At 36.4% G+C, this 21304-nt stretch overlaps 1 protein-coding gene across 2 annotated transcripts in view; it reads left to right on the top strand.

Moving 5' to 3' along the window:
• kcnab1b (potassium voltage-gated channel subfamily A regulatory beta subunit 1b) overlaps positions 1-21304 on the top strand; it is a 34205-nt gene that overhangs the window by 5523 nt on the left and 7378 nt on the right. For both annotated transcript variants that reach the window (XM_056744710.1, XM_056744711.1), the window contains exons 2-8: positions 8456-8499; positions 12249-12286; positions 14598-14677; positions 15123-15167; positions 15321-15365; positions 15557-15600; positions 17636-17722. In XM_056744710.1, coding sequence (XP_056600688.1) covers positions 8456-8499; positions 12249-12286; positions 14598-14677; positions 15123-15167; positions 15321-15365; positions 15557-15600; positions 17636-17722 — 383 coding nt within the window. The remainder of the gene's footprint in view (positions 1-8455; positions 8500-12248; positions 12287-14597; positions 14678-15122; positions 15168-15320; positions 15366-15556; positions 15601-17635; positions 17723-21304) is intronic.

The raw sequence follows: 21304 nt of genomic DNA on the forward strand, positions 1-21304 counted from the left end.
TCACTATTTCATGAGCGGGCACATGAAAGCACTGTATCAAAAATTATTAAAAGCATTTCAAAAAATGTTTCATCTCACCAGTCTTCTTGTCGGTTGTTGGTCAAGCGTTATGACGTATTCTCATCTGCAACCTGGTCTTGTAACTCAGAAAATCAAGTAGTTGATTTAAAATTATTATTTTTAATACTTTTAATAATAATGGAGTAAATAATGAAGTGATTGGTTCAATTGGTGGAGTGGATGATGAAGTGCTGAAGTAATTAAGAAAAAAGTCAATTGTAATGGATGTAACTGGAGAGGAATGAACACTTTTTCACGACACAATGATACGACAATTAAGATGATTGTAGCGGAGGACATTTTGCGTGTGCGTGTGTGAGAATGTGTGGGGGATGTGTGAACTAATGTTTTTTGTGCTGGAAATAATTAACCGCATCTGAGACACATGTATACCACAAGCATGCAACAGTTAAAACATATCTGCTAGTTTCCATAACGACAGAGAACTGGCTGTTTGCCTGCGTGTTACTCTAATTGGTCACATTAGCTGACGGACAGGGTCATAAATGGGCAGTAGGGTAAACCTGAGCATCCAACAGCTGAGGACCAGTGTTGGGGTTTATGCTCGGGGATCAGTCACACCGGGCCCGGGGCGGGTGCTCTTAGTTCGGGGAGAATCACCGAGCTCGGAGCCCTCGCTCCCAGACAGCACGCCAATTCTCAAACTATCCGTCCCACTTGAACTATCATGAGGCGAAATTTTGTGACTGTGTCATGAATTCCTTTGAGACTGCAAAGATGCATTTGAATAATGTTTCAAACTTTTTGTCAGCTGAAACCCTTTGACCGAAATTATTTACTTGATGTAACCCCTGAGATTTTAAGTAAATATATAAATAATTCAATAGTACATGTATATGTATAACTTTGTATTTATTATTTTATCTCTTTTAAAGTCAACAGATTCTGTAGCCATCTTTAAGAATCGTCTGAAAACACATATCTTCGGTCAACACCTGATCGGTTCTGACTTCTATCTCTTTTCTACTCCTAAAGAAAAAAACCTTAGCTCTGTATTCTGTGTTAGGCTATATGAGACCAGTTTTCTTTTATTGCACTTTTTGCTTATTGTTGTCATTATGTTGTTCAAATTGCTTCCATCGTTTCCCTCATCCGTATGTCGCTTTGGATAAAAGCGTCTGTTAAATGTCTAAATGTAAATGTAAAGTTACTATTTACATAACTATTGACATTATTAAACCTGCAACATTTCTTTGTAATTTAACTTTTTTCAAAGTAATGGAGCAGCGTGTATCCTGGTAGACATAAAGGATACCAACTCACAAATAACCTGCAATTCCCTCACGAACCTCAGCAAACCCTTAAGAAATGAAAGAGAGGTGGAAAGTTTTTGAACAAGAAACATTTGCTGAGATTATTATTGGTGAATATTATGATATGACCTCCATCATAATAACCAACAGCAACATTTAAAGGCAAAAGCAGAGGAGACAGCGTACTGAATTAATTTCCTCAATTTATTAAGGTCAAAATCAAGTCACATGACAAAAGTGTCTTTCCAACGAGTCCTCGGAAGGCAAACGCACTGCTTGCAGGGCCAAACATGCTTTCTTATAGTTTTCACAGGCAAAGTTAACCATGAGTAATGGTAGTGCTCTGTATGTCTGGATATGTTGGATGTCCCGGAGAACAAATATCTGTCCCTGCGCTTTAATCATCTGTCACTCACGGTGATGTAATTTTTATAAATAATAATTGCTCTGACAGTGGAAACTCCTCAAGTCATTTTGTAAACATCGCATTTTGCTCAAGGATTCTTTTATATTTATGTCCTCATGAACCACTGCGTGTGCGGGAGGGCTTGAATATGTGGTTTATGATTTATTTGGGAATATGGTTGTTTGTGTACTTATGAACAGAATGGTTTGGGATTATGATACAATTCAACCTCTAAATTCATCATATTACAATGTGTGTCTGTGGGTTTAAGCAGAATAAACAAACTGAACATAATTGAACAAATGCATGACATGAAAGAAAATCAATGTTCCATTAGCTCTTCATTCTCTTTCTGTCTTGTTCTCATTTCTGCTCAGGGTCCCAAAATTTACTGGCAAATTAGCAGGCACATTGAGAAAATGCACCGGTCATAAAAACAATTTACTGTCCGTGAAACTTTACTGACACAAGCAGAATTTCATTGTGTTACAGATTTTGGACCGTGTTTTTTCTTAGTGGAACCATTTTATTATATTTGAGCACGGAACAGAAATGTTTAAATTCTTCCTCTCTTTCTGTCTCTCTCCTTCCCAGACTTTATAGATGATGAAGAGGCTTATGGTTCAGTTTAAAAACCTTTGATGTTATCCGATTTGTGAAATTCCATATCTTAGTGTGTCTCCTGGATTAGCAATGTTGAGTATGTGTGTGCTGTGTAGTGTGTTTAAATTGAAGGTGAAGTGTATCATTTCTACAGTAAGTCACTGGTAGCGCTAAACGCATTTTTAATATGTTGGTTTGAGCTGATAGGACCAGGCGTCATAACATTGCCTCCACCAATGATGTGATTGTGGGCTGGGAGTATTTCCATAGCTGACCAATAGCTGACCAGATGTGAACAAATAAGAGGGCTTGGTGACGTAGATGAAAAATGAAAGTCATTTACATGCAGTGGATGTTAATAGAATCTGTGGCAAGACTGCAAAGACAAACATCTTTTTAATAAGTTGCACCGATGACTCATGCACTATTAGGAAGTAGTCACATTGAATTCAACATTGACTTTAATTAAGATCAGTTCGTCGAGGTGTAATTTTTGCCTTGTATTTCTGAGTTTACACACCTAAAGCAGTTTCACTGTGTCACGGTTCACTGGCCAGTGCTGCAGTCCAGATGGGCTGTCGTGCTGTTTGTGCGTGCGTGAGCACATTTGTCCTTGTCATTGTATTTGTGGATGCATTGACCTATTAGAAATAAATCTGTGTATGTGTTACTTTCTTTGCCTTGTAAGCATTTTTCTTCATGGTCAGTTCTCATATTGTGTGTTGTTGTGTGTTAGCAGTAGTTTCCATTTAGTATCTTGTGAACCGCATGAAATAAGGAGACTTCGCAGACACCATTACAAGCACTCATCTTTTACTTCTCCCAGGTTTGTAAGGAGAGAAAATTTGGTTTTGTATGTATTTCTAGAAATAACTAACATCACGTCATTGACATACATAGACACACCACATTGGCCGCTGAGTTGTATGTCAAGGGCGCTGCATAATTGTGCAGGACAAGATTAAAAACAAGTGATGGGGGGGGTTCTGTGGATAAAAAGCACAGTGACATTTACATTTCTCAACTGATTTTAATGGTTTGTGATCTGAGCAGAGGACAAAAACATGTTGTCTTTATTTATACATTGTCGAAACAAAATTGTGATGGGGATTGTGAAAACTCATGCTTATCAATCATTAATTTAAAGGGATAGTTCACCCCAAAATGTCATCATTTGCTCAGCTTTATGTAAATTCAAATCTGTATGACTTTCTTTCTTCTGCAAAAGACAAAGAACATATTTTGAAAAATGCCGGTCACTGAAAACTGTAGGTCCCCATTGACTTGCATTAGTTTTGTGTCCTCACAATAGTGAAAAAGTAAATGGGCGCCGATGGTTTTTGTTAACCAATATTTTTTATAAATATCTTCTTTTGTGTTTTGCAGAAGAAAGGAAGTCATACAAAAGGGCGTGTTAATGATGACAAAATGTTTATTTTACCGTGAACTATCCCTTTAAATTGACAGGTAAATGTGTCCAGATTTTTGTCGTTCCCATAAATGTCATTCTTTAATACATCAGGTCATATACTAGATCTATACACCATGGTGAAGTGATGGCATCTGATTCAAACCATAATACACACACTATATGGTCAATAGTATTGAGACACCCCCTTCTAATGAAATGAGTACAAATCTTAAGGGGAACTCTGGCCAAAAATGAAAGTTCTGCCATTAATTATTCACCCTCAAGTAGTTTAACATCTCAAGGACCTCTATTATTCCCCAAAACGCAAATTAAGGTAGTTTTGGAAGCTTTCTGACTCCTGAATGTGTGTAATGACATCATACAATTTTCCACTGTGGTTCTGTATAAATGAATATAATGCGATGATGATACATTTTGTGTGCAAACAAAACTAACAACTATATTAAAAAACGTCTTGATTTGAATGTTAGTTTCCAGAGCACTTTCCCAAGGACCACATGACATAGAGCCTGTGTGGTCATGTCATGTGGCTCATGTGTTTGGTTGCGTTGCAATCTATAGAGGAGTCAGAAAGCTTCCAAAACTACCTCACGGAGTTCCCCTTTAATGCTACAGCATATAATTATATTCTAGAGAAGTGTGTGCTTCTGGTTTTATTGCAACAGCTTGGGCAGAGCTCTTTTCTATTCCATCATGACAATGTCCCTGTGCGTAAGCTCTTCCAAAAAGAGATGATTTATTCAGTCTACTGTAAAAGAGCTTGACTTGCAAGCTTCGAGTCAAACACTCATCGACCAAACCCATCAATGACTTGTACACAGGGATATAGTCATTTCAGAAAAGAACATTTGTTTTGATGCGGCGTACCAATAGTTTTGTCCATATACAGTTTTGCACCATTTACGGCCGTACTATATATCAGTATATAAACTTTTTATGGAAAGGACCCCCAAATCTGATGAACCTTTTGCAGGGGACCCCCCAAAATACATATACTTTTTTGTATAAAGAAGCATTTAACTCCACAATTCGATACTACATGCTTCTGAGTCTTTGTAATGTTTTTCAACAATACATTTCTAACATCTGTAAAGTGTTTAGAAACAATTCTCAGAATTCACTTTACCAGGACTTTAAATATTTTCTGGGGACCCTTAGAACATTCAGGATGCCCCCTGGGTGTCCCCTGACCCTGGTTTGAAAACCCCTATGGTACTATACTATTTCTTTTGACTGGACAATTGATTCTGAGTGCACCCAGTCAAACCAGGAAAAATGCTCCTTCTGTATATCCACAGGCACACGTATGTACAAACAAATAACACCTAGTTTTCTGTCATCACACATCTGTATGTCATACACCTCCCTCATCAGTAAAATGATATATACAGTTTTCATTGGCGTCCACTGGGATTTGTGAGCAGCCTCTGAAAGCTCTCCAGCTTTCTGACTCAGCTCTCTATGATAAGGAAGGATCTGTTGACAACCAACAGCGTGACTATCTGTTCCCCGGGAAAAAATCCCCACACCCCCCTCACACAGTACAGAGGGAGTTTTAAATTATACATGTCTGCAGCTGAGAATGTGCTGTGGTAATGTCACAAACTAATAACAGCTCAGGCAGAAACATAGTAGAGGATCTTCAGTGACATCCATCACTTACAACAACTCTATCAGTATGAAAGATGAAGGCGTCATTTCTCAAGACAATAGATTTGTCTATTGCAGAGGGGCAGTAGTGTGAGAGGCCTGACCTGACCTGCAGTGATAAAGTAGATCATTTCACAAGTGTAGCTGTTCATTTAGTGTTGTGCGTCACCTCTACACAGAAAGTTTAATGGGATTATATGCAGAAGCAAAACAGATCATTTTGAAAGTGGATGCAAATTGCACATGCACGTTTAGTATTCTCATCATATGTTCTGAATAACAAGGGGTGTTGGGTGTCCGGAGGCCAAAATCAATGCTCTTGTTTTGAAGTCACACAGTGTCAGTGTTGGGTGTAACTAGTTACTAAGTAATTAGTTACTGTAATTTAATTACTTTTCCCTTGAAAAAGTAAAGTAAGGGATTACTCATATGTTTTCTGTAATTTAAATACAGTTACTTTTGATGTAATTAAACTAAAAACTTTGTTAAATATATGCGTGTGCAATAGCGTAATTGACTTCAAAATTCAAAGTCTTACTTTAAAATCTGTGCTTTAATGTATAATTCTCACATTTGTAATACTTTGGTCAGTTAATAATATTATTTGATTGAATTCAATAAGCCGTTTCATGTCTATCCTTGAATCACTTAACTAATCAAGGTTGATGTAGGATATAAAAAAATAATTTGTAATGAGTAACTAAATACTTTTTGGACAGAGTAATATGGACAGTAATCTAATTACACTATTGAATATGTAATGAGTCACTAGTAATTAATTACTTTTTCAGAGTAACTTACCCAACACTGCACAGAGTACATACTAACTCACTTCCAGAACGTCAATGATGCACAGCTTTACAACAGCGCAGATTTTTAAAGTATGTGTCTGCATTTTCCTTAAATAGGTACCACAAAATGCAGAGAATCCATGTGAATTTGACTTATTAGTCTCAAAAACCAGACACTTTGGGGGGGTTTGTATTGACGCTCTGGTAAATTTAGCTGTTTCTGATAACAATTTTCATATTTTTTGATTTTTGTGTGCGTAAGTGCATGTATGTGTGTCATATAGTCTACATATATGATGTATAGATGGGACCTATAGAAAACCATTTATAAGTCAGAATATATTTCAACAGGTAGATTCAGGAAGCTTTCTGACTTACTTGAATTTAAAATCTAATCTCGTGTAGCAGATAATAAATGCATTATTTTATTCTCTATTGTCTCTTTCTCTCTTTAGTAAATTGACTCAATTTTTAGAGCTCAGGAATTTTATTATTCTGCATTAAGTATTTTCTTTGCACTAAGATTAAAATGCACCCTTTCAAAAACACGTGTGCTTTTAGCATAAGGACACTATACTTTCAGTCTACTTTTAATATACTTCTAAGAAATATACTATAAAATGCCACTTAATTATACTTAACTTATACGAGAGTATTGGGCCTACGCTATATTTGTGTGAGACGGAGGCTGATCTCATTTGTACACATTACAGAAAAATTCTAATTTATACTTGACTTTTATTGCACCTGATAACAATACAAATAACATATGAAAATATAATATATATGTATCACATTTAAATGGTATTATTTGTATTAAAACAAGTATACTTGCAGCATAAAAACTATTAACTAAGAGTTTACTGAGAGTATACTTAAAAGAATACTTTTATGAACTTAAATGTGGGTCAATTTATTCCAAGGTAATATTGAAATGACACACTTGCAAGTATAATACTTGTCCATTGATTTGCGTATACTTACTACATAAAGTATGCTTGAAAATATTTGAATACTTGAATCTTTCTTTAGAATAGCCTACTTAAAACAAAATAAAGGTGTACTTATTTCTGTTCTGCCATGTGTGATAAAACCAACCTGATCTCACAGGAATTCATAACTCATATTTAATGAACCCCTCCGCTAACCCCACCCTTTGGCACAAAAGCAGGTCATTCTAAAAAATGCGAATGAGATCGTACCATTAAGCCACCTCATTAAAATAGTTACAAATTTCCCAGAGATTGTGTTTTATCAATGCTTCATTGTCAACAAATCTTAACCGAATGGAAAATGTAAATCTAGTAATGGCAAACCTAGAGTAGGAATGTTCAGCCATAGTCCTGGAGGTCTGTTGTCCATGTGTTTAGCTCTAAATCCAGTGTTTCAATAAAGTTGAAATCTATCTCTGCAAGACCTCAAGGAGCAAGACTTGATGCCCCTGACTTGCAGCAATCTTATTGTGCTGCCATATTATTCTTGTGTTATTGTGCTGCCATATTATTTCATTTGTGGTGTTTTGCTAATGTGGAGTTGCTGTAAAGTATTTTAAGAAAATGAGATGTTATCCCTGAGTCAATTGAGCATTGAGAGGAAGCTACATATCACTACAGAGGTTTTTAATATGGAAGAATGAGAATGGAGTGGAAATGGATTGCAGCTATTACATTCAAGCCAGAGCTGCTGTTAATAGCACATCTGAACCCTGATAAATAGACCTTGCGCTAATGTATTTTATATTGTAGCCAATAATATGATCTTAATGGGAGGCTAAAGCTATAAAAGTTTTGATTCAAGACTTTAGGGCATAAATACCGACAATGCGTGTGTGTATTTATATTTACTATTTTAAAGCAGTTAAAGAGTTGGTGTTGCCTGGTAATAGCTGTATTAAATCACCCAAATGCTTGAGGAGCCAGAATGGCCTTTGTGGATCTTTCACAGCTGATCAAATATCACTCGCTGTCCATATTGAGAGAACTTAAATCACTGAAAGTTTCCTCCGGGTCAGAAGAGGAAAACCATCATTCTTATATACCATGGCCCATAGTCATAGTGTGGGGGGTTTAGAAAAGCAAATAAAAGCAAATCGTTAAGGCAGTTAAACAAAGAGTGAATTTTAATGTGATTTTTTTTTATTAAAGGGTCAAATATTGTGGTCATTTATTGTGATGTTGTGTCTATGGTGTCATTTGTTGTCATTTTGTACCTGTGATAACATATTTTTCCCTCTTGATAGGAATCTTGGGAAGTCGGGATTGCGAGTGTCATGCCTTGGACTCGGTAAGTATTTTCTAATAAGCAACTCAATTATTTCAATTATTTGAGCACATTAGCTTGCAAAAAAAATATGTTTAAAAAAAGTTTTATGTCATTTATTAAAAACCTTCAATAGATCATAAAATGTGTGGATCTGTTCAGTTCATTAAACAGTGCATGAGTTGCATGATCCCCATTCATATTTAATTTATGATGAATTAAAACACAAGCGCTCTAATTGCCTCACACACTTCACACACAGCAGGGAAAGGATAGGTTGATGCTAAACTTATTCACGGTTCTCTTCCAGTTTTGTGACTACCTCGTTTCATTAACAAGGCTCATAAACACAAACATAATGATGGCTTAAGTCTCTTGATGACTTCTATTTGAGAAGAAAAAGCATGCGGAGCGAGATGAATAGCAGGCAGTTAAAATGCTGCGGGGCACCAGGACAGCTATGCATGAGTTTTCCAGTAGCTCAATTGGTGGAGCAAAGCATTAGCAGTGTAAAGAGATTGAATCCATGGGGACACACATACTACAAAAATGCTTAAATGCACAGAGAGTCACTTTGGATAAAAGCAGCCCATCAAATGTTCATATGCATGAGAACCAGTTTGGTGGAGTTCATTCCAAATTAGAAATGTATCAATATAAACCATGTGTAAGACTTGCAAGAAAACAACCACAGTGTCATCTCCTATGTGGTGTTCTGCATTGATTTCTTAAAGGGACAGTTCGCCCAAAAATGAAATTCTGTCATCATTTTCTCACCCCCATTTCAAATCTAGTTTCTTTGTTCTGATGAACACAGAAAGATATTTGGAAGAATGCTTGTAACCAAACAGTTCTTGGCCACCATTGACAACCGTAGTAGGAAAAATTATAATAGTAGTCAAACTGTTTGCTTTCTTCAGAATATCTTATTTGTGTTCAACAGAACAAAGAAATGTATTAAGTAATTTTTCCTATGGTGGTCAGTGCTGGCCAAGAACTGTTTGGTTACTGACATTCTTCCAAATATCATTCTCTGTGCTCATCAGAACAAAAAAAGTTCAACTTGAGGGTAATGATTCAGAATTTTCATTTTGTCCATTTAAATCTTTATAATGCTATCATCGACCTGTATTTGGATACTAAACTGGTCTGCTCCAGACTGAACTACAATGGACTGAATTATTGTTGTCTTTTTTTGAATTCCCTTAGTTAAAGCACAGTGGTGCAAAATCTGCTATTCCTCCATGTCGAAAAGCCTCGGGCTTATCTTCATAATGGATTTCTGAATGTGTTCGCTGATCTTAGATTACATTTTTTTCTTTGTCTTTTGGAGTCCTGTATCTTAAACTCACATTATGAGCTTCAACTCTCTTAGTAATTTGGTGCATGCCAGAGGTCTTACAGGTCAGACATCTGTCAGACATGTACCTTCCTGAAAACATGAGGATGAATTGTAGTGAAAACCTGTATTAATCATCGCATGGGCTTACTTATGCATAAATGCACTGTTCATATATATGTGTAAAACATGTAGCTCAATTGGTAGAGCATTGCTTAAGCTGGACAAACCTCATGGGTTCGGCTCCCTGGGAACACTTTGTGCATGTTGCTTTGGATGAAAGTATCTTGTAGATGCATACATTTAAAATGTAAATTTAACCCTAATCTATCAGAACAAAAGTCTAAAATGTCCTTAAAGAGATAAATGTCCTTAAAATGATATTGTTGTCCTCATTTATTCTTACTTATGTCAGTCCAAATCTGTATATGACTCTTTCTTCCATGGATTGCAAAAGAAGATATTTTAAAGGAATAGTTCACCGTCAAAATGAAAATGTTCATGATTTGCACGCCCTCTTGTCATTTCAAACCTGTATGACTTTCTTTCTTCTGCAGAACACAAAATAATGTCTTTTGAAAAATTGTTGGTAACTGTTGGTCCCCACTTGCATTGGGTTTGTGTCCATACAATAGACCCATGGTTTTTGATTACCAGCATTTTTTTATTTATTTTAAATATCTTATTTGTGTTTTGCAGAATAAGTAAAATAATGCTGAAGAGTAAATAATGACAGAATGTTCATTTTGAAGTTGAAACATTCCTAGTCAATACATTGGAAGTCAATGGGGGCCCAAAATATCTTCTTTTGTGTTCTGCAGAAAAAACAAAGAATGACTTTAGGGTTAGTAAATGATGAAATAACTTTCTTTTAAGGTAAACAATCCCTTTAACTTCATTGAAGGGCCAAACCCATTAACTAAGAAATGTGTGCATACTTTTGGCTACTCAAAATGAAAGATCTTAATATTCTCTTGTTTCTCTCAGTTGATAAGCTGCCCAAGACTTTGTTGTGCGCTGTTGCTCACAGTAGCTGTACACACATGGTTATTTGGCAGTATGAGGAGCGCCACATTCATCACGTACGAAACACATGAAAAGTGCCAAATGCCACTTAACACTGTGCAGGTGTCACCAAGGAAACGTAACATTTGCAGACACCCACACTATTTCCTCATTCATCCCACAACCCATGGGCGCTTGAGGGCCATGGCAACAGCTGACGGGAGGTCAGCCCAGACAGAGAAGTTCATACTCTCTGAAAACACATTTTGGGCATCCTATATAAAGGATGCCAGCCTAAGTGTGGCACCAACAATATTGAAAGCCAGGATGCCAGGGGCCTGCTGGAATGATGTTCAACTCACCGCCTCTGAGATTTTGGGTGACGGTCTTTCTGACAGGGATTCGAGGCAGTGCATGTTACCTCGGTGACTGCAGAGTCCTGGCCTGACAGCAATGAATCATGGAGGTTTTCAGACTGCAGGAAGCATGAGTCAGGCCAAGAATATCCTCAGAAAAACACAGTGTAATTTTACTAAGAACCAACCTCATTACAAGAATGCTCATTACGAGAGTTTGGACAGCTAGTACACAAACTAAAATAGTCAGTGAGTGTAGACTTTATAATCTATAGATTAACATACTAAACAACCCTATAACTCTTACAGGTGAGTAACAAACACTTCAGGGGAACAAAAAAGATAACGTATTAGCTTTGCTCATGAATATTAATTTGGTTACGGATTTGCTGAAAGGCAAATTTTGAGGTGCTAGCCTTAATATGATTACAACTGGCGACTAAAGCTGCTTGCTGTTTATTTCTTTGCATTATCTAATCTACACTTGTGAAAAGTTCATCTTAATGCCAGGAGTTTTAAAAGGCTGTCAAAAAGTTTCACAAAAGTACCGTAGTCCATTTTTTGAGTCACGCTTAATTTTTCCTACACAAGTACAAGTTATGTGCTTAGACAAGTCATAATACTGTATAAAATTCTTATTTACATATATTGAAATAAGATCAGAAGGCAATTTGATTTGTCTTCATCAGTGTTTCCTAGACTTTAACAACACCTCTCTGGAATCAAACATGTAGACTAAAGTCATACAACTATATAACTTTACAATTGTCTAGTAAATAATCAGGGAAAGACATTGAACTTTTTACAAAACAGGCCGTGTATTCACAAAATAATATAAAATGATTCCTTTTTTGATAATAAAAAGGCGTGAATTGTCTCGCAATATTTGCTTTTGAGATTTTAAGTATTTAGTCGTTTTCTGCACAGTCTGTCTATTTCTTCAGTATTAGACATGTGTTTTATTTTAATCTGTTTAGACGTTTCTTTGACAGGAACAATCCCAATCTGTTTAAAAAATTTGACAGGTTGACCTCACACATTCTCTCTTTTTTTTCTGTTTTTTTATCTTTTAGGCACGTGGGTGACGTTTGGGGGGCAGATTTCAGATGAGGTAAGGATCCCAAGTTTTTTTTTATAGCTAAGCATTGTTTTAGTTATAAGGTCAACTTCAAACTGTCTTGGAATTCATCATTTACTGTATATATATTTATTTACATTTTAATCCAGTCGTGGAAAAAAATGGGAGACCATTCCAAATTTTCACTTCAAATCAGCATTTCTAGATGTATTGTGGTCATTTCAGGCCAGTGTCTGTTGAATTTACACAAAATCAAACCTCATGGGTGACAAAGTCATCCAACACCAATGTGAAAGAATGACAGCACGACAAGGCAGATCAAACTGTGATAAAAATCAAGGTTATCAAATAATCTTTTTACTTTTATAAATATATTACTGTTATATTGCTTAAAAGGGTATATGAACTTAATTTTATTTACAGTATTTGAGGTCTGAAAATATATATTTTCTGTTATTTTGACCTGTTTCTACAGTTTAATTTTTGCAAAAATGCAAATAGAAACAATATTTTTATTTGAAATTTGGTAGAAATATTGTTAGCAGTTTACAGAAGGAAATTATAATTTTACCACAACACAAACATTTAGATACTAATTTTTAAAATCAGAAAAAAATATATGCAGTATATATGCAAAAATAATAATAATAAAATAATAAGCCAATGTGATATTTAGTGTTTAAATGTATACACTGTATATATATATATATATATATTTAATTTGTTTATTTATTTATAGTATTTTGGTATATTCAATATTATAAATATATTTTTAGCATAACACTGTATGACAGTTCCTATCCTTAAACTTGCATCTTTGTCAAATTACCCAAAATACGTTAGAGAACTTGGTAGTAAAGATTGTTTTGAAAAGTTTCAAAATCTTTACGATGTCAGTTTATGACGGCTGTGGTACAATGTACATGAATGCTTATGACATTTTAAGAAAAATGTTAAAATTGACAGAATTCACCAATTATGTCCGTATGTGTACTACTGACACAGTTAATAGAAATGTAAATGTACGAGATAAAGAGTGGTAAATAATTATGAATTCTTGAACTTTAGGGGTTAAGGGTTCCTAGAAGTTTCTTTAGCACTGGGCACATTCTAAAGAACGCTGGGGGGTTCTCAATCCAACATTCAGTCAAAAAGGGACAAACCCAGAAGTGTTAACACAGAAGAAAAATTATATATTTACCCCCAAATTAAACAAATAAGCCACCTGAACCACATTTAAACTTTCCACAATTCTTTCTAAATTCAGTCTCAGCGTACTCACATAATGAACAGAGTATAAGCATACTTAATGCGTTTGATAATCTCTGCAGAGAGGAAGGCTCCAAAACACATCACGCTGTGGACTTCCTCATTCTTCAAACAATACCATCCTTCAGCCAGGGCTTCTGACACCAAACAGGGCAAATGCATGAGCACACTTACAGTTCTTACATCATTATAGTCCCTCTGGCAACAACTTCCACGACAACCCCATGTTTTCCCATGGGCATAGTCTCATCTATCGTCCAATCATTTTTGTGTTCCCCTTGTCCAGTCAATTTATACGAGATGTGGACGTCCCTGTTTTGCCCTCGTCCCCTCGTGTCGTAAGTCATCACATCAGCAGCTGAACAGCCGGTTTTCCCTTGTCAGCCATCCAACACACAACTAAAGTGACAGAACAAATCGCTGTGACTCATTTAGACAGCTCTCCATCACTGAGAAAATGAGATTTCATTTATTTACTGTATATATAAAATGTACTTCAACATTTTCAATGGAAAAAAACGAACAGATGAACTCATTTCATAATTTAATTAGTTTGGTTATTGGTAAAATAACAGCACGTGACTCAATATTATAACAGCTTGTGCTTTAAAGTGTTGAAGATGGATGATATACTGCCACGTCACTGTTAGCTGTATTGCTATATATAAAATGATTACCATAAAGCATACAGTTATAAAGCAGCCATGCATAATCATAATCTTCCGTTAACATGGACACAAATGCCATTATATTCAATTGTGCAATCTGTTCGCTTTTACTGCATTGTGTTCCAAGAGACTTGTTTTTGCTTCTTAGCTCATTGGATTGGTTTTAAGGAAATAAATCCAAGATCATTTTGTGAGGATTGTGTTTAAAACACGAACAGTGTATCCATTGGAAAAAACAGACCTTTTTTATGTAAGTCAGTTTATCATGTTGTATCCAAAAATCCTGCTAATTTTTATTTTCATCTTATTATTTAATTTTATTTAATTTTATAATTGTATTTAATTGAATTATTCTATTTCATTATTTTATTTTATTTATCATTATAAGGTGTGTGTGTGTTTTGCAGGTGGCAGAGCAGCTGATGACTATCGCTTATGAAAATGGGGTCAACCTCTTCGATACTGCAGAGGTGTACGCTGCTGGAAAGTGAGTTTGACCTTTGACACATTTAAGCCTATTATACACCCGCGACTACACCGCTTGTCTGCCTATGTGCCTTAGTTATGTAACCCTGTTCTTTCGTTTACAATTTGCTGCTGCCGTGCACAAAAAGTGCACAAACTTCCATTTTTAGCACAAGTGAATTTTCTGTGGGCAGTAAGTACTGTTCAGTGTTAACTGTGTCAGGTTAACAGCGTTGACTTGTGAATCTGGGGATTTCTGTAATGATTCTCATGTCCACAGAGGAAGAGTCTAATATGTACTGACAGTTGTTTTAAGTGTGCGGTAGTGTAGTGATGTGATTGTTCAGTGAATCTGCCCTACAGTTTAAACTCAATTTCTTATTCAGTGGTTACAGAACCAACATTAAATTGTGTCATATTTTTGCAAAACCCTTAAACTCACGATTAGTATTTTTTCATTTTTGCAGAGCAGAAATAATCCTAGGAAACATTATCAAGAAGAAGTGTTGGAGGTACTGTGTGTGTGTGTGTGTGCGTGCGTGTGTGTGTGAGTGGGTGTACTGATGTCACATCTTATCATTTATGTTACTCCAAAATACAGTCAGCATGTTTAAAAAGTGTAGCTGAGGAATCAGGCATACAATAATATTAATCTGTGTGTGTAGGAGATCCAGTCTGGTCATTACAACCAAGCTGTACTGGGGAGGAAAGTAAGTGTTTAGTGAAGTGAATGCACTCATTCAAACATACAATAACACATGGGCGTCCATCCATCTAGACATAGTTACCCCACCTCTATCTCTCTATCTCTCTCTCTCTCTTACACTCTTTCTGTTTGTCCATGCATAGTGTAATCTATTTTGTCTCTTTTCTTTCCTTTCTCACTCTTTTTTTCCCAAAGGGCAGAAACAGAGCGTGGGCTGTCTAGAAAGCACATTATAGAAGGTAGATATTCTTCTAATTTCTCTGTTATTTGTAATTGACCTGAACTTTCTTTCTTTTCTTTCGCATTCTCTTATTGATTTTCTGTCTCGCTGCTGAACTCTGTGTGGGGCCTCATTCCTAATAAAAGCTCAGCACCCACACTGTCATTCTTAAACAGTGTGAGATTCTCTCTCTCTCTATCCGTTTCTCTGAGTCTGCCTTCATACATTCTTATACATGCAGTACATGTAATATATAAAAACGAGAGTAAAAACAAGATAAATTTACCCGAAGAGTGACTTTGCGTTAAAAGAATATATTTTGAATTTCAAGCATAAATCCAACATAATTCAGGAGGTTTTATGCCTGAAATTAGAAGAACCAATTGCCAATGCTGTTAAGTTTCATATGAGATGTACGTATGGTCTAAAAACAAATGCATTTGTCTTGCTTGGAGGATGTTTAGCTTTCAATCTGTATATTTTTTTTACCATTAGCCATAAACACACATACAGTATATTGTCTGAAATCAAAATTTGTATTTGAATAATTAATAAGTGAAAAAAAAAAGATTTTTGCCTGAGAAAAGACAATGTAGTCATATTCTGGTTTATCCCTTCAAAGGGATACTCCAACCAAAAGTAGGACAAATTAAAATGGTAGTCAAAGGTGCCCTAGAACTGTTTGATTTCCTAAATTCTTCAAATATCTAATTTTGATGATAAAGTTATTTTTCTTAATATGGTTGTCAATGATGTCCCAGAAATGAGACCAAACAAATTTATTCTATTTTGAAGCAATTTGAGGATGAGTAATTCATGACAGAATTTTCATTTATGGGTGGAGTATCCCTTTAAGACTGAGGTTGACAACTGATTAAAAGTTTGTAATGTTATTTCTGTTTCATAATCAGATAAATGTCTCTGTTGGTATTTAACTAAACTAGACAGAAAAAAAACTATTTCCATCATTCACTACTTTGTTTATTTGCCTGTTGCATTAATCTCGTATCTGCCTCTGCTTCTCACCAGCATCTCTGTGTTTGTTTGACATGGATTGTGGGCTAGAAAAGAATGTCTCTTTATATATCCGCCCCCTGCTAAGTATATCACCTCCACAGGCCAAAAAAATCCATTTGATTTGTGCCCTGGCGGATAAGAGAATGCTATAGTGACCACGGGCCAGATCAATAAGTATGGGATTAGCTAGATTACAGTTTCTTGTGACAAGAATTGTGGCGTCTGGCAGATTTATTTCAGTCTGTGATCCAACTAATACACCTGTGTCTGACGACTTTGTTGTCTCTTTCTCTCTGCCAAGATTTCTTGGCATGACTTTAAAGAATCACAAAATGCCAATGCATTACTTACACGGTACATGGGTAAAACTAATCTGAGTATTAAGAGGTAGGTTAAATATGGTCACTGATATACATCTCTAGTTTCATTAATAACACCTTCAATCACAATTCATGCTGCATATAATAAACAAGTTCTCCGTTTTCTCTCTTTCTAAATGTGTCATCTTTGTCATCCACTCACATCTGCAAACATGCATTCGTCTAATCCTTTCTCATCCTGTCATACCCTTCTCCTCTCTTTCTTCTCTCATCCCTCCATCTCTTTTCCCACCTACTGTCAGCTATCAGCATGAGAACGGCTTTACGTCCTTTATTTCTCATGTTGCTTATGGAATCTTGTACGTTCAAAAATTGTCAAAATTCTCCTTATCATTCAGTCACCTAGATGTGACATCAAACCTGTATGACTTCATTTTTTTATGAGCCAAATCATGTATAAATGACACCTTTGTAATTGAATATTGCAGGCGTTATGTTGATCCTAATGACTTTAGTTGTTACAGGTCTGCATCTGTTTTGACATTAAACACACTTGTATTGCAAAAACATCTGCATTTGAAAAAGTCTTTACCAAAAATGTATGTAGTTCAAAATTAAATAAAGTGAAATAGTTAGATAAAGAAGATATAAATCAGAAATAAAATCTCTCTCTCTCTCTCTCTCTCTCTCTCTCTCTCTCTCTCTCTCTCTCTCTAGGTCTGAAGGGATCTTTGCAGAGGTTACAGCTGGAGTATGTGGACGTGGTTTTTGCCAATCGCCCCGACAGTAACACACCTATGGAGGGTAGGTGAGACGGTCTGCGTGTGTAACCGAGTGAACCAATTGCTTGTGTGTAAAATGAGATGTAGGGTGCTATTTCTACACATCTCAGGAGGCGGTTACTCAGTAATATCCTAATCCCAGTGTAACCTTTATCTTCTCTTTCCACTCCTAAGGCTCTGCAGAGCTCAGGACCCCCTCCCTTTCACTCATCTCTCTCTTTTACTCTCTTTGAGCGGGATTAGAGAATTGCCCATGGGGTACATAGTGTATTTTTAAGATTGTCTCTCCCTGTTGTGCCTGTAAATTCAAACCATCTATCTCACACAGGCACATGCGATTACCTAACTAAATACCGTTTGACCACGGACTATCCCCTTTAAATATATAAGCAAATAGAGATATCGTCTTAGATGCTCAGGCTTCTACATCTTGTATTCTCACTCGTCTTCTATAGGGTTTCTCAGACGCTGCATTGAAAAGTCTCACCATCATTCCTCATGAAATTCTCTCAGGACCAATTTATCTAGGCTATACGCTCTCTGCATTGATGAATTATATCTCTCAACTCCTGCTCTGGTTATACACTACACAGTACAGTATATCAACAATTCTGTCACGTTCTTTTTCCTTTCGAAGCATTTTTGGAGGTAGATCGGACACAATGATGATGCTTAATTGAAACATAACTGACAATTCAATAACGTCTCCTGCATTCGACCCTCTCAGCACTACAGTTTTCCTCTTGGGCTGAAGTCTGCCCTTATTTGTCTGCACGAGCACATGCCTTATCAACCCGTAAACACATTTTACATCAGGGTTACAAGCTCGGCACAGCAACTCATCTAGTTCATAGGGATTATCTGAAGAGGAAAACCTCTATACACATCAGAAGCTTACAGACCCTGCTTCGCCCTGCTTGAGGGGAAGAGCGAAAAATATATCCAAGACAACTTTTAAATCATGCTCTGTTCATCAAGACACAACTGAGTTCAGTCTAAATGATGTGGAGTGTGTTCTTGGCGTGTACTTTTCTAAATTCTTGTGGGAGCGTTATGATAATAGGGCACTTTATTAAAAGAATATAATAGAAGAACTGAGAGCTCATTTCGCTACCCGTGGGAGACCTGCGGTGTTGTGTTGGCCTCGTATCCTTCCTCTGGGTGATGGAGATGAGAGCATCAAAGTAGTGCTGACGCAAAAAAAAACTTTCGATTGCTTGTAACTTCACTAAGAAATTAAAATCATGTCTTCAGAAATGCTCTGAAAATGGAAGCAGAAATGTGCAGGTGGCCTTTTTGTAAGAATGTAATATTGATCTGGGAAGTTGTCTAAATCAAGCTTTTTGTGTATCTTGTGGTACGACTTCTGTATTTAGCCATTGTATTTTAAATGAACAGGATTTTTTTGTTGTTGTTATAGTCGTTTTTTTCTGTGGAATAAAGAACAAAATCTTTAAAGGGATAGTTCACCCCAAAATAAAATTGCTGTCATTTACTTACCATCCAGCTGCTCCAAACCTGCAACATTTCTGTGTTCTGATGAACACAAAGGTAACCAAAGACAGTAACCAAAGGAACCAAACAGATCTCATCCCCCATTGACTCCCATATTATTTATTTCCCCTACTATTGCAGTACAGGGTAGATGACATCTGTTTGATTACTGACATTCTTTCAAGTATCTTCCGGAACAAAATACAGGTTTTGAAACAATCTGAGGGTGGGTAAATGATAACAGAATTTACATTTTTGGTTGAACTATTCCTTTAATGGTTTGCAATATTTGTTGACATACAATAAACCCCACTTACAACATTGGACACAGACGCTGACTATTTTTCCTTAAACTTCAAATGACCTGTTTGTGTTCTAGTGGTTCACATCAATCCATAGTGGAGATATTAAAGACACAAATCAAAATCATAAAGCACCTGTCTCTCTTACTCTCGATCACACACATACATGAAAATCAAATCAGGATCACGCAACTACTGTACATTTATCACAGAATGACTAAACCTTTACAAAAATATTCTTTCATGACCATATTAATGTACCACAGTATTTACTCTTTGAACCCTCTAAAAGTATCATGTCCCAAATAATCCAAGCCCTCAACCCAATTTTCCACATCTAAGATCATAAATTTAATTTTTAGCTTCAAGTTGGCTGTCCAAAGCATTGTTCTTCTTTATTTTTGGGTTTCCTTCCACCAGAGCCTTGCATTTGATGTCAACATGAAATCATTATATGGGGTTCGGTTCATTTGTCCTACTGAATTGCAAGTAGATATACTCTAAACCTGATTTGTTTGCACAGCATTGTGGGTAATTCGGCTTGCTGCTTTGTCGTGATGCATCTGAGGTGATGTGAGCTTGTTAAAATGACTCAAATCTTCAAAGTGTTCGCAGTGATGGATGTCCTCTCGCCCACTGACACAGGTGGCAGCTGCACTAATTTAACCCCAGATACTTTCCTCATAAATGCTTCAGGGTTCTGCTGTTCAGATGATCTGGGAGATCCAGCAAAATGAGGTGGACCTCAAAGTACCGAGTGCGAGTTATAGTGAGCTAAAAGTTTGCTGAACAAAACACAATTTTCTTTCACACCGAAATGAGCGAATCCCCCTGGCTTCCTTTGTTTTTGTCTTTCTTTTTCTTGTCTCGAGCAGATGTATTGTTATGCTGTGCTGACGTTCTCTTGGTTCTCTCTCCTACCGTTCTCACCCACACACACGCGTTTCTCTTCATTCGAAGTTCGTAATAAGAGAGTGGGTGTGAGCTTTCATTTCAATTATGCACTGAGGTATGGCTGCTATTTTCTTCTCCTCTGTTCTTTTCTCCCCTCTTCACATCTCTCTTCGTAAAATGCTATTTTTTTGGTCTTTTAAATAATTGTCTTATGTAGCCTGACCTTTGACCGGCGAAAAAATGTTGGTGGTTCACTAAGACAGGAAGAGCGGTCTGACTGACACATTAGATGACCAATCACAGTCTGTTTTGATTTTACGTGCTGTTGAGTGAACGAGGTTGTCAAGGTAGTTATATTGTACTACAATAATAGGTTTTATCGCGTGAATTAAATATTGTGAGGACATAAAATGTACTCATTTTATTTACATTAGTGAATATATACATATTTTGTGTGATATCTGAGAGCAACGTTTATGCTCAAATGTTGCTCTTTCATTGCTCAGAAGATTTAATGGATTGATGAATCAATTTATGCTGTGTCTGAAACTGTTCCCTCGCTCACTCCTGAACTATTCCATATTGTGAATGACATTTGTGTCCACTATATGGGGAAGAAGTGAACAATTTTGGACACTGACGTAATATAACCTGCATCTGACAGTGGACATTCGATGTTATACCTGTGTGGCTTCATGGATTGCTTAATAAAATGGTTACGTTTATTTCTCACTCAACTCAACTCAACTTTATTTATATAGCGCTTTTTACAATTTTCATTGTTACAAAGCAGCTGTACATGAGACACATTGAATACAAGTATGAATTCGAAAGCAGCCCCCCCGGCCAGGCAGATAGTGCAAAACAGTCTGCAAACGGTGGTGAGGAACCCAAAACTCCCATCGAGAAAAAAA

This window comes from Triplophysa dalaica, chromosome 3 (genome assembly GCF_015846415.1).
Source record: "Triplophysa dalaica isolate WHDGS20190420 chromosome 3, ASM1584641v1, whole genome shotgun sequence".
Classification (NCBI taxonomy): Eukaryota; Metazoa; Chordata; class Actinopteri; order Cypriniformes; family Nemacheilidae; genus Triplophysa; species Triplophysa dalaica.